Source organism: Hemiscyllium ocellatum, unplaced genomic scaffold (assembly GCF_020745735.1).
Source record: "Hemiscyllium ocellatum isolate sHemOce1 unplaced genomic scaffold, sHemOce1.pat.X.cur. scaffold_2013_pat_ctg1, whole genome shotgun sequence".
Classification (NCBI taxonomy): Eukaryota; Metazoa; Chordata; class Chondrichthyes; order Orectolobiformes; family Hemiscylliidae; genus Hemiscyllium; species Hemiscyllium ocellatum.
Genome location: NW_026867945.1, coordinates 13,907 through 27,500, shown reverse-complemented (window position 1 = coordinate 27,500; position 13,594 = coordinate 13,907). Strand labels below are relative to the sequence as shown.

The 13,594-nt window shown below is 52.5% G+C and overlaps 1 protein-coding gene across 1 annotated transcript in view; it reads right to left on the bottom strand.

Moving 5' to 3' along the window:
• Positions 1 to 13,382, bottom strand: part of LOC132810817 (uncharacterized) — a gene marked incomplete at its 5' end in the record, with an annotated part of 19,469 nt that extends 6,087 nt beyond the window's left edge. Inside the window, 6 exons of the mRNA XM_060822725.1 lie at positions 1,460 to 1,530; positions 2,090 to 2,235; positions 10,714 to 10,846; positions 11,583 to 11,661; positions 11,960 to 12,021; positions 12,685 to 13,382. Of these exons, the coding sequence (XP_060678708.1) occupies positions 1,460 to 1,530; positions 2,090 to 2,235; positions 10,714 to 10,846; positions 11,583 to 11,661; positions 11,960 to 12,021; positions 12,685 to 13,382 (1,189 nt within the window). The remainder of the gene's footprint in view (positions 1 to 1,459; positions 1,531 to 2,089; positions 2,236 to 10,713; positions 10,847 to 11,582; positions 11,662 to 11,959; positions 12,022 to 12,684) is intronic.
• Positions 13,383 to 13,594: the final 212 nt, after the last annotated feature.

Genomic DNA, 13,594 nt, shown 5'->3' with positions numbered 1-13,594 from the left:
GTGGGACAGAGAGAGAGAGGGAGAGAGTGAACGTGGTGTGGGACAGAGAGGGAGAGGGTGAACGTGGTGTGGGACAGAGAGAGAGAGGGAGAGAGTGAACGTGGTGTGGGACAGAGAGAGAGAGGGAGAGGGTGAACGTGGTGTGGGACAGAGAGAGAGAGGGAGAGGGTGAACGTGGTGTGGGACAGAGAGAGAGAGGGAGAGAGTGAACGTGGTGTGGGACAGAGAGAGAGAGGGAGAGGGTGAACGTGGTGTGGGACAGAGAGAGAGAGAGGGAGAGGGTGAACGTGGTGTGGGACAGAGAGAGGGACAGAACCGTACACCATGAAACCTTCTGAAGATGTCCGTATGTCTGTGTGTGGGAGCTCAAACGTTCCAATCCCAGGTTCGTCTCAGCCCTGGATCTCTCCCAGAGTCCCACTGCACCGAAACAGGCCATTCGGCCCTGACCCAGTCCGTGCTGACCCTCATCCTGGTCCCACACCTGTTCCATCTCCCTCCCAAACCCTTTCCTGGTCACGTTCCTTATCCCTGTGTCTTTCCCATGTCCCACGTTATCCCACCTCCTCAGGAAGGTCCCCCCCACACCCTGTCGGTGTTAAACAGTCACCCCCCCCCCCCCTCCTTGTGCCTTTATTAAATCTCTCCCCTCTCCCCTTAAACCTACACCCCTCTAGTTCTGGGCTCCCCCACCCCAGGGGGAAAAGACCTTGTCTATTTACCCTATCCATGTCCCCCCCCTCGTGATTTTATAACCCTCTAGTTCTGGGCTCCCCCACCCCAGGGGGAAAAGACCTTGTCTATTTACCCTATCCCTGTCCCCCTCGTGATTTTATAAACCTCTATAAGGTCACCCCCTCAGCTCCAGGGAAAACAGTCCCACCCTCTCCCTGTAGCTCACCCCCTCCGTTCCCGGGAGGTAAATCTCTGGGGAACCCTCTCCCTGGGTTAATCACCTCCTTCCCGTCCCAGACCGGGACACGGTATTCCTGATGAGGTGGTGCCAACCTCCCTGTCCCACCTCAATGTGACGTCCCTCCCCACCTCCTCACACTCTGAGACCAGCGTGTTAACCCCCTTCTGCCCCCCTCTCCCCCTCCCCGTCTACCCCTGACCCTAACTTCAAAGGGTTACGTCCCTGAGCCCCGAGATCCCTCTGTTCTCCAACACGACCCAGGGCTCGGCCGTACAGTCCTGACCGCGTTTCTCCGAAGTCAACTCCATCTGCCGCCCCTCAGCCCGGACTCCCAATGGATCGGGATAACCGGAGATAACCACCTTGACCGCCCGCTGTCCCCACCCACCCTGGGGTTCTCTGCAAACGTACTGACCGCGGGACCCTCCCCCCCTCTCTCCTCCCTGCCCATCCCGATATTCCTGTAAAGGGACAGACACGTGGGGGCCCAGACACAGGAACCCACAGGAGAGGCTGCCCAGGGTCACCACACTCACCACTTACCCAAAGGCAGACTTCTGGTGTGTACCTTTCACCTTCCGTCTCATCTCTGGTGTTTTCAGGTCATCCTTAACCTGAGAAAGGGAGGATACCACATCAAACCCCTTCCCTGTTCCCTCCCGCTCTACACCGTCCCCGCAATGGGACCCCAAACCCCTTCCCTGTTCCCTCCCGCTCTACACCGTCCCCAATGGGACACCAAACCCCTTCCCGTTCCCTCCCGCTCTACACCGTCCCCAATGGGACCCCAAACCCTTCCCCGTTCCCTCCCGCTCTACACCGTCCCCAATGGGACCCCAAACCCCTTCCCCGTTCCCTCCCGCTCTACACCGTCCCCAATGGGACCCCAAACCCCTTCCCCGTTCCCTCCCGCTCTACACCGTCCCCCCAATGGGACCCCGAACCCCTTCCCGTTCCCTCCCGCTCTACACCGTCCCCCCAATGGGACCCCAAACCCCTTCCCCGTTCCCTCCCGCTCTACACCGTCCCCAATGGGACCCCAAACCCCTTCCCTGTTCCCTCCCGCTCTACACCGTCCCCAATTGGCCCCCACACCCTTCCCGTTCCCTCCCACTCCGCGCCCTCCTGATGGGATGATTGGGATGTGCTGGGACACGGTCCGAAGGGCAGTACCTTAACTCCTTTTCCACGAGTGGCCTTGGTGCGTATTTTCTGACCTTCTGTCTCAGCGTGAGCTTCCCGTTCAGCCCCATGTGCCCCACCGTCGGGAGAACGCTCACTCTCCAGGTCTGCTCCCACCTTCTGGGGGGTGCTGCGGTCTGGTGTGGAGGGAGGGAGGGATAAACAGATCAGAATGCTTTCTCATCTAAAATTACAGCCACAGAGATGTACAGCACGGAAACAGACCCTTCGGTCCAACCCATCCGTGCTAGCCCAGACATCCTAACCCAATCCATTCCCACCTGCCAGCCCCCGGCCCATATCCCTCCAAACCCTTCCTGTTCCTATCCCCATCCAAACCCCCCCTTAAATGTTGCAGTTGTACCAGCCTCCACCACTTCCTCTGGCAGCTCATTCCATACACGTACAACCCTCTGGGTGAAAACGTTACCCCTTAGGTCCCTTTTATATCTTTCCCCTCTCACCCTAAACCTCTGCCCCTCTAGTTCTGGGCTCCCCCACCCCAGGGGGAAAAGACCTTGTCTATTTACCCTATCCATGTCCCCCTCGTGATTTTATAACCCTCTAGTTCTGGGCTCCCCCACCCCAGGGGGAAAAGACCTTGTCTATTTACCCTATCCATGTCCCCCTCGTGATTTTATAACCCTCTAGTTTTGGACTCCCCCCACCCCAGGGGGAAAAGACCTTGTCTATTTACCCTATCCATGTCCCCCTTGTGATTTTATAACCCTCTATAAGGTCACCCCTCAGCCTCCGACGCTCCAGGGAAAACAGCCCCAGCCTGTTCAGCCTCTCCCTGTAGCTCAGATCCTCCAACCCTGGCAACATCCTTGTAAATCTTTTCTGAACCCTTTCAAGTTTCACAACATCTTTCCGATAGGAAGGAGACCAGAATTGAACACAATATTCCAACAGTGGCCTAACCAATGTCCTGTCCAGCTGCAGCATGACCCTCCCAACTCCTGTACTCAATACTCTGACCAATAAAGGAAAGCATACCAAACGCTGCCTTCACTATCCTATCGACCTGCGACTCCACTTTCAAGGAGCTATGAACCTGCACTCCAAGGTCTCTGTGTTCAGCAACACTCCCCAGGACCTTACCATTAAGTGGATAAGTCCTGCTAAGATTTGCTTTCCCAAAATGCAGCCCCTCGCATTGATCTGAATTAAACTCCATCTGCCACTTCTCAGCCCATTGGCCCATCTGGTCCAGATCCTGTTGTAATCTGAGGGAACCCTCTTCGCTGTCCACTACACCTCCAATTTTGGGGTCCTCTGCAAACTTACTAACGGTATCTCTTATGCTCACATCCAAATCATTTATATAAATGACAAAGTTAGAGGACCCAGCACCGATCCTTGTGGCGCTCCACTGTTATAGACAGGAATCTAAATACAACCTTAACTTAACCCCCGGACCCCAGGGAGAGTCAGTGTCCCTGATCCTGGGATGGGGGGATAGTGTAGAGGGAGCTTTACTCTGTATCTAGCTCCATGCTGTCCCTGTCTCTGGGATAGGGGGACAGTGTAGAGGGAGCTTTACTCTGTATCTAACCCCGTGCTGTCCCTATCCCTGTCCCTGGGATAGGGGGACAATGTAGAGGGAGCTTTACTCTGTATCTAACCCCGTGCTGTCCCTGTCCCTGGGATGGGGGGGGGACAGTGTAGAGGGAGTTTTTTTTATAGATATTTTTATTAGAGATTTAACATTTTTCCAAGGTTATAAAAATAAAGAAAACTCTCAAATACAAACATTAAATCAAATATACAATCGTCAAAATTTAACAAAGGAAGGAAAACAAAAACCAAAATAAAATAAATAAAACCAAAACTCAACTTTCTACTAATCTAACCTATAACTAACCAGAGTGTATACCTAAGTCTCTTACATGCTCGGAATGTATAAACATCAAATATAATAAAACCCGTATTCGCGCAGGATTCCTCTCCCAAGGGGCCCCGGAGCAGCCCGGTCTGAAATCTTCACTAAATAAAAGCCCTTGTTAGGATAGCCGAAATATCTGCATTTATATAATTCAAAAAGGGCTGCCATATTTTATAAAATAATTCAGTCTTTCGGTGCACCATATTTGTGAGGAAGTCAAGGGGGATATATTCCATAATTAATCTGTGCCAATTTGAAAGTCCAGGGGGGCCCTCAGCCACCCAGTTCACCAAAATATTTGTCCTTGCACAGAAAGAGAGAATAGAAAATAGTCTCTTCCCATGCATATCCAGAGATGAGAGGTTCGAAAAGCCCAAAAGGAGAGATACAGGGTCCACCCTAATTTCCGTTCCTAAAATTTCTGTCAGGGTATTTGCCACTTTAGTCCAGTATCTGTGGATTTTCTGACAAGTCCACAGACAATGTGCAAGAGTACCCACCTCTATTTTGCATTTGGGACACATTGGAGATGCTCCTGCCTTAGATTTTGCCAGTCGAGCCGGAGCTATATGGGCCCTATGAAGTATCTTTAGTTGGATAGCCTGGGTTCTGTTACAGATAGTAATTCTTCTAGCATTTTCCCAAATATCATTCCACATATCCTCAGAGATTTCTAGCCCCAAGTCCTGCTCCCATGTTTTAAGCAGATTGTCCGTATCTCCCGATACTTCATCATGTAGTAAATGATAAACAGTACTAACGGAGGATACCCCCACTGGTCGTAGGACATTACATTCTCTGTCTGATTTATAAAGACTATCTATTAATGTAGTCTTCCTCTGTATATAATCTCGAATTTGGAAGTATCGAAAGAGATCCCCATTAGGTATTCCGAATTTCAGACACAGCTGCTCAAAGGACATCAGGATCCCATCTTTAAATAGGTCCCCTAAGCATAAGATGCCCCTGGATCTCCAGAGTTTTAAGGTGGCATCTGTAATCCCCGGTTGGAATCCCCATGCGCCTACTATTGGTGCATGGGGGGATGTTTTATGTGAGTTACCCTCATTTTGCCGCATTATATTCCAGGCCTTAATTGTGTTTAATATTATGGGGTTTTTACAGTGGTCTGTAATGATTTTCCTCTTGTCTGAAAATAAAAGGTTAATAAGTGGGCATTTTACTTGGGAGGCCTCGATATCCAGCCAAATTGATTGTGGATCAGATGAAACCCAATCAGCTATGTAACTTAGTAGGGAGCTTAACTGATATTTCCTAAAGTCTGGGAAGTCCAGTCCTCCCCTTGCCTGTGGAAGCTGTAGCTTCTTCAGCTTAATAAGGGGCCGTCTATGGTTCCAAATAAAGGAGCCCAACCAGCCATATAATTTACGTAGGGCTAGCCTTGGCAGCATCAGCGGGAGCATTCTCATAGGATATAAGAGACGGGGCAGAACATTCATTTTAATTAATGCTATTCTCCCTAGCCAGGAAATCGGAAGGTCTCTCCATCGCTGGAGGTCCTGCCTTATCCTTTCCATTAATTGTACAAAATTAGCCCTATACAGCTGATCAAATACTGGCGTGATAAAAATACCTAAATATAAGAAGCCCTCCAGGGACCAACGGAAGGGAAAAGGGGATCCGTCCATTAAGTGGGGTATCATAGCCAGACCACCCATTGGCATGGCTTCCGATTTTGAGAAGTTAATTTTATAGCCTGAGAATGCACTAAATGTATTAATAACTTGGATTAAGCGAGGTACTGACATCAGAGGATTACTGAGGAATAAGAGAACGTCATCTGCATAGAGGGTAATTTTGTGTTTACCTGTACCAATCCTCGGGGCCGTTATATTAGGATCAGTCCGGATGGCTTCTGCTAATGGTTCGATTATCAGTGTAAACAACAATGGCGAGAGAGGACATCCCTGACGGCAGCCCCTACCCACACTGAAGCTATCCGAACCTAATCCATTGGTAATAACAGCTGCTTTGGGATCACTATACAATGTTGAGACCCATTTGGTAAACACCTGTCCAACGCCAAACCTTTCCAGTGTGTAAAACAAATATGACCATTCAACCCTATCGAATGCCTTTTCCGTGTCTAATGAGACTACTCCTCCTGGTATCTTTCCCTGATGACAGGCTTGGATCATATTCAAAACCCTTCTAATATTATTGGATGATTAATAAATCCCGTCTGATCCTCCTTTATAATATGTGGCAGTACCCTTTCCAGTCTCAGTGCTAACATTTGAGAGAGGATTTTAAAGTCTACATTTAGCAAGGATATTGGTCTGTAAGATGTACAGTCTTCGGGATCCTTTCCTTTATTGAGGATAAGAGAGATATTTGCCTCTTTCAGCGTGGGCGGGAGACAGCCCTGACTGTATGCGTAGTTATACATGTCCATAAGTGGATCTGCCAATATTTCTGTAAATTCTTTATAGAATTCAGCTTGAAAACCATCTGGGGCCCGGTGCCTTTCCGCTCTGGAGTTGCTTGATTGCATCAAGTATTTCTTGGACTGTTACAGGAGCATTTAGGACCGATACCTGTTCCGGAGTTAGACCTGGGAAGGTCAAATTTTTTTTAAAATGACTGCATCCTCCTAGTCCTATCTTCACAATCCTGCGATTTATATAACTCAGAATAAAATTCTCTAAAGATCGCATTAATCTTTTTATGATCATGAGTCAGGGTACCTGTACTTTCCTTGATGGTCGTAATAGTCTGAGGGGCCCTCTTTTTCTTTGCAAGAAATGCTAAGTATCTCCCCGGTTTGTCGCCAGATTCATATAACCTTTGTTTTGCAAATAATATTTCCCTCTTAGCCGTTTGAGTAAGCGTAGTGTTTAGAGCTGTCCTAAGAGCCGTAATCCTCTGCAATTTTATAATAGAAGGTCTATCAGCGTATGCTGTTTAGGCGAGCTTCGAGCAGACGCTGTTGCTCTCCCTTCAGTTTTCTCTGGGAGGAGCTGAGTAGGAGATGATCAAACCTCGTGCATAAGCTTTGATGGTCTCCCACATCATTGATGGGTTGCTAGCCGTACCTGAATTAATTTCTAAAAAAGTTTTAAGTTCTTGGGAGGAGTACTTTACAAATTTGCTATCTTTTATCAGGAAGGGGTCCATACGCCAATGCTGAGCGGATGTCCCATTGTTCCTTGCCTTAGTTTCCATATATACAGCGTCGGAAATCGCTATAGTACCTATAGTTTCCATATATACAGGTCGGAAATCGCTATAGTACCTATTTTACAGGATGATATGGAATTTAAAAAAATCGATGGGGCAAAAAACATATCAATTCTTGTGTGACATTTATGTGGATTAGAGTAGAAAGAAAAATCTCTACCCTGTGGATGGAGACATCTCCATACATCTACCAATCCGAATTCTTTATTCAGATCCGCCAGTTGTCTAGATCTGGGAGATACTCCTGCAGTACTCTTGGGGATCCTGTCTATTTCCGGATCCATAATACAATTAAAGTCTCCCCTATAACGGGCACCAAAGGCCATCAATTTTGAAAAAGCTTCCGTTATGAATTTAAAGGGGTGTGCCGGGGGGCAGTACAAATTTAGAATCCCATATTCCTCTCCATTTACGAGGGCTTTAATCAAAATATATCGTCCAGATTCGTCTTTTATCTGATTTAGGATTTTGAAAGGGAAATTCTTCCGGACAAGAATAACGACTCCCCTGCTTTTTGAGTTAAAAGAAGAGAAAAAGGCCTGATCAAATCCACCCTGCCGTAATTTTAAGTGTTCTTTATCCGACAGGTGTGTCTCCTGTAGGAGAGCTATATCAACTCTCTCCTTCTGAAGATTTGATAATATTTTCTTCCTTTTAACTGGTGAATTACTCCCCGACATTCCAGGTGCACCACTTAACCGACTGATCAACCATAATCATCCGGGCAGATCCGAGACCCCTCAGGAGGGGGAACCCTATCTGGAACATCCCGAGCATGGAGCATATAAAATTTACAAAGATAAAGGCTCTCTATTACACTCACAACAATATAATAAAAAACTATTTCTAAATAAAAAAAATATAAAAAGTACCTAAATGGAGATTTTCCCCCTTGTTCCCAGGGAGCGTCCCTTCCTCTCCAAAAGTCCATCTTATCCTCTCTCAACCAAGGCCCCACCCTTGACCCAGGTGCTCCTCAATAAAATGAGGAGAATTCAAATATAATATAAAGCTAGAGTTAACAGTGAGCACCCTACCCCCACCCACACCAACACCTGGATATATTTGGGAATGTTAATACCATATATAAATATATAACTATAAAATTACAATCTCAACAAGTAATAATTAGATATAATACCACAAAATAACAGGGGAAAAACAACCCCGCTCCTAAAGACAGAGGTAAAACAGAATAAGGTAACCACCTCCCCCCACCAACATTAACCAATCGCCCCAACATATATATACATACATACGTACCCACATATATATATAAAGTAATAAAAGAAAACAAACCAAGCGCGGGGGGGGGGATCAAATCCCTCTCCCCGCCCCCCCCCCCCCCATGATAATATTAAACACTGACGTAGAAAAAAGGAGAGAAAAAAAAGGGGGGGATATAGACCAAAGTGGGGGGAAAGGCAAACCAACATCCACAATCTCTTACAGTTTATCTAAGAGAGTCCAAGAATTCCTTAGCCTTCCCTGGTGATCCGAAGTTATACATGGATCCTTCGTGGTTAACGCGTAGCGTTGCTGGGTAGCGTAAGGAGTACTGAGTATTTAAGTCCCTTAAACGCTTCTTCACCTCATCGAGTGCCTTCCTCTTTCGGACCAAAGCTGGGGAAAAGTCCTGGAATAGCGTGATCTTGGATCCTTTATAGATCATGGCTTGGGGATCTTTTCCAAGATTTCTTGAGGCTTCCAGGAGCATCTGCCTCTCCCTATAGCTCTGCAGCTGGAACAGGACGGGGCGTGGGCGCTGGTTTAAGCCGGGCCCACGTATTGCGACCCGGTAGGCCCATTCCACCCTTACCCGGCCTGATCCAGCATGCAGATTGAGAAGCTGTGGCAGCCACTGCTCCAGGAATGCTGTAGGCTGGCCTTCCTCTTCCCGTTCGGGAAGGCCCAGCAACCGAATATTTTCTTGACGAGCTCGGTTATCGAGGTCGTCAATCTGATTCTCTAAGGCCCGGGAGAGCCCGGACCTGATCCGCGGCCGACTGAGCTGCAGTCTCCGAGATCGCGGCCTTTAACTCCGTCTAAAGTCTGGTTGAAGATTTGTAGCTCGGGTGTCCGTTGTTGTGGTTCTGCTCGCCGAGCTGGAAGTTTTTGCTGCAAACGTTTCGTTCCCTGGCTAGGGAACATCATCAGTGCTGTTGGAGCCTCCTGTGAAGTGCTGCTTTGATGTTTCTTCTGGTATTTATGGTGGTATTTATCACCAGATGCCTAAGAGATAGACCACGGAACGAGGACATGCCACAACCAAAAGGACTAGCCACACTACCATACGTCAGGAGCGTCTCAGAACTGACAGCCAGACTACTGCGACCCTTAGGACTCATAACGGCACACAAGCCAACATCCACGCTCAGACAACAACTCACTAGAACAAAGGACCCAATAGCCAGCACGAGCCAAACTAACGTAGTTTACAAAATCCCATGCAAGGACTGCACAAAACACTATATAGGACAAACAGGAAGACAGCTAACAACCCACATCCATGAACATCAGCTAGCCACAAAACGACACGACCAGCTATCCCTAGTAGCCACACACTCAGACAACAAGCAACATGAATTCGACTGGGAAAACACTACCATCATAGGACAAGCCAGACAGAGAACAGCCAGGGAATTCCTAGAGGCATGGCATTCATCCCCAAACTCCATCAACAGACACATCGACCTGGACCCCACATATAAACTACTGCAGCTGAAACTGACACCCGGAAACGGCAAGAACAAACCAATATAAATACCGGAAGAAACATCGAAGCAGCGCTTCACAGGAGGCTCCAACAGCACTGATGATGTTCCCTAGCCAGGGAACGAAACGTTTGCAGCAAAAAATTTAACTCTGTCCCTCCGAGTCGGCGCTCCAGTTCCTGGATGTCGGGGCCGTGCGTCTGCAGCCCGGCCGAGAGGGATTCCCAGCGATGTCGGGACTCCTCGATGGAGGCGTCGATCTTCGCGTCCAGCTTGGTGACCGTCTCCACAAGGCTTGTTACCCTCGGTAAGTCGCCCCCGGGGGCGACTGTGGGACGCCTCAGCTGCAGCTGGAGAGGGACAGGGTGGGGGTCCTGCGGGCTCCCTTCCCTTCAGTCATTTTACACTCAATGTCAGACTATTTAAATATAATACGAAGCAGCTAGTTAAAGTTAACAGCGATTATGAATGATTTGGTGAGTGTGGTGGGGGTGGGTGACCCACTTTAACCAAGTCTTGGGAAGACCACTATAGACTCAGACTTGCTGGGTCGCCACCATCTTGGATCCCCCCTGTAGAGAGAGCTTTACTCTGTATCTAACCCCGTGCTGTCCCTGTCCCTGGGATGGGGGGGGGACAGTGTAGAGGGAGCTTTACTCTGTATCTAACCCCGTGCTGTCCCTGTCCCTGGGATGGGGGGGGGACAGTGTAGAGGGAGCTTTACTCTGTATCTAACCCCGTGCTGTCCCTGTCCCTGGGATGGGGGGACAGTGTAGAGGGAGCTTTACTCTGTATCTAACCCCGTGCTGTACCTGACCAGAAATCTGTCTCCATGGTAGATAATTTCCTGCCTTGTTTCCCCCGGGGTCGGCGTTTCACCACGGCCCTTTTACTCAGACTGGCCTTATCCTTGGATGCTGAGGTCAGTAACCAGGGCAACGGTTCCTAGGCAGGGAATAACAGACAATCACTAATCTGCCCAGCAACAGTGCGGGGCTCCCTCGGCGCTGACCCTCCCACAGCGCGGGGCTCCCTCGGCGCTGACCCTCCCACAGCGCGGGGCTCCCTCGGCGCTGACCCTCCCACAGCGCGGGGCTCCCTCGGCACTGACCCTCCCACAGCGCGGGGCTCCCTCGGCGCTGACCCTCCCACGGTGCGGGGCTCCCTCAGCACTGACCCTCCCACAGTGCGGGGCTCCCTCGGCGCTGACCCTCCCACAGTGCGGGGCTCCCTCGGCGCTGACCCTCCCACAGTGCGGGGCTCCCTCGGCCCTGACCCTCCCACAGTGCGGGGCTCCCTCGGCGCTGACCCTCCCACAGTGCGGGGCTCCCTCGGCGCTGACCCTCCCACAGTGCGGGGCTCCCTCGGCCCTGACCCTCCCACAGTGCGGGGCTCCCTCGGCGCTGACCCTCCCACAGTGCGGGGCTCCCTCGGTGCTGACCCTCCCTCAGCGCGGGGCTCCCTCGGCGCTGACCCTCCCTCAGCGCGGGGCTCCCTCGGCGCTGACCCTCCCACAGTGCGGGGCTCCCTCGGCGCTGACCCTCCCTCAGCGCGGGGCTCCCTCGGCGCTGACCCTCCCTCAGCGCGGGGCTCCCTCGGCGCTGACCCTCCCTCAGCGCGGGGCTCCCTCGGCGCTGACCCTCCCTCAGCGCGGGGCTCCCTCGGCGCTGCCAGTACTGACCTTCCCTAACTCCAGACTCGGATCCTTGCGGGATACCTCTGAGAAAGTCCGCTCCCGGGTTACAGTGTGTGGCTTTTCCCTGGATCCGTGGGGAGAGCAGACGTTAGCCGAGACAGACAAACTGAAAGGTGTAACACCGAGGGGACACATGGCGACATCACCTCAGGCTGAGGCCATTCGGCCCCAGAGATGGTTGATGTGCCATGGGGCTAGGGAGGGCTAGATGGGAGGAGCAGCCTCCACCTGAATGCGAGGTACTGCGAGAGGGCGGGGAGGGAGGGGAGAACAGAGAGAGAGGAGCTGCAGGGAGGGTTGGGCCCTCCAGCTGGTGGGAGAACATGGAGATGGGATAGCACGGCAAGCCATTCAGCCCCCACCTGCTCTGGACTGGAATCTCTGATGGCATCCGTGCTCTCTGTTTCCGAGATCCTGCTCCCACCTGCCGAAGGAGAGAGGGAGAGGGGGAGCGAGAGAGAGAGAGAGAGAGAGAAACAACAGGATTTACATCCCTCGGCATCATCCCCTTCCCCGTTCCCTCCCGCTCTACACCGTCCCCAATGGACCCCAAACCCCTTCCCCGTTCCCTCCCGCTCTACACCGTCCCCAATGGGACCCCGAACCCCTTCCCCGTTCCCTCCCGCTCTACACCGTCCCCAATGGGACCCCAAACCCCTTCCCCGTTCCCTCCCGCTCTACACCGTCCCCGATGGGACCCCAAACCCCTTCCCGTTCCCTCCCGCTCTACACCGTCCCCAATGGGACCCCAAACCCCTTCCCCGTTCCCTCCCGCTCTACACCGTCCCCAATGGGACCCCACACCCCTTCCCGTTCCCTCTCACTGTACACTGTCCCCGATGGGACCCCAAACCCCTTCCCCGTTCCCTCCCGCTCTACACCGTCCCCAATGGGACCCCACACCCCTTCCCGTTCCCTCCCGCTCTACACCGTCCCCAATGGGACCCCACACCCCTTCCCGTTCCCTCTCACTGTACACTGTCCCCAATGGGACCCCAAACCCATTCCCGTTCCCTCCCGCTCTACACTGTCCCCAATGGGCCCCCAGACCCCTGTCCCGTTGACCCTGTCCCGTTGACCCTGTTACCTTGACCTTCTGAGCGAGGAGTTGCTGGGCCCTCTGCTTGACGCTGGGCGTGTCCGAGACCCGGTGGGCGTCGGTGCCCTCTGCCCACTGACCGCTCTGTGGCCGGGCCTTCTTGGCCGGCCCTTTGGGGCGCTTGAACCCCTCCCTGGCTCCGGGCGGCTGCGGCGCCTCCTCCTGGCTCTTCTTGGCCTTCTCCTTGCCCTTCTGGGCTGAGCGCGGGGGCTTGCCCACCACGGGCTCCTCCCGCGCGGCCCAGGGGGCTTCCGGAACCTTCCGGCCCTCCTCCGGCACCCGGGCGGAGGGCCTCCACCTGGTGGGGGGCTGTGGGGCGGGGCCCTTGGGTGGAGGGGGTGGGGCAGGGGGAGGGGGAGTGGCAGGGGCCGGGGGGGTCGGGGGAGGGGGCTCCCTGACCTCCTCGGGTCGCAGCGTGACCCCGGGCGGGGGTGGCGGCGCCTCCAGGGGTGGGGGCGGAATGCGCCAGAACTCGGGGGAGGGAGGGGTAGGGGTGGGCTTGGTGTCGCCGGGGTGGGGGCTGGGGTAAGGTGGGGGCGGGGAGCCCCGGCGCGAGGGCGAGAGAGGGGGGACGGGAAGCCTCAGCTGACTGTCATCGATGAGGGTCGAGGAGCCCTCGCTGGTCCCCAGTTCCTCCGATGACCTCCAACCTTTGCCCCTGGCGACCGGGGCCGTCCCTTCTGACCCTGAGGGGAGGGGACAAGGAGAGGAGGGGTCAGGGTGGGGTTAGTGCTCACGGTAACCCCGCCCTAACCCCACTCCCTCTCCCCCCAGGGTAACAGTGTACAGGGTAATGGGTAACGGTGTACAGGGTAATGGGTAACGGTGTACAGGGTAATGGGTAACAGTGTACAGGGTAATGGGTAACGGTGTACAGGGTAATGGGTAACGGTGTACA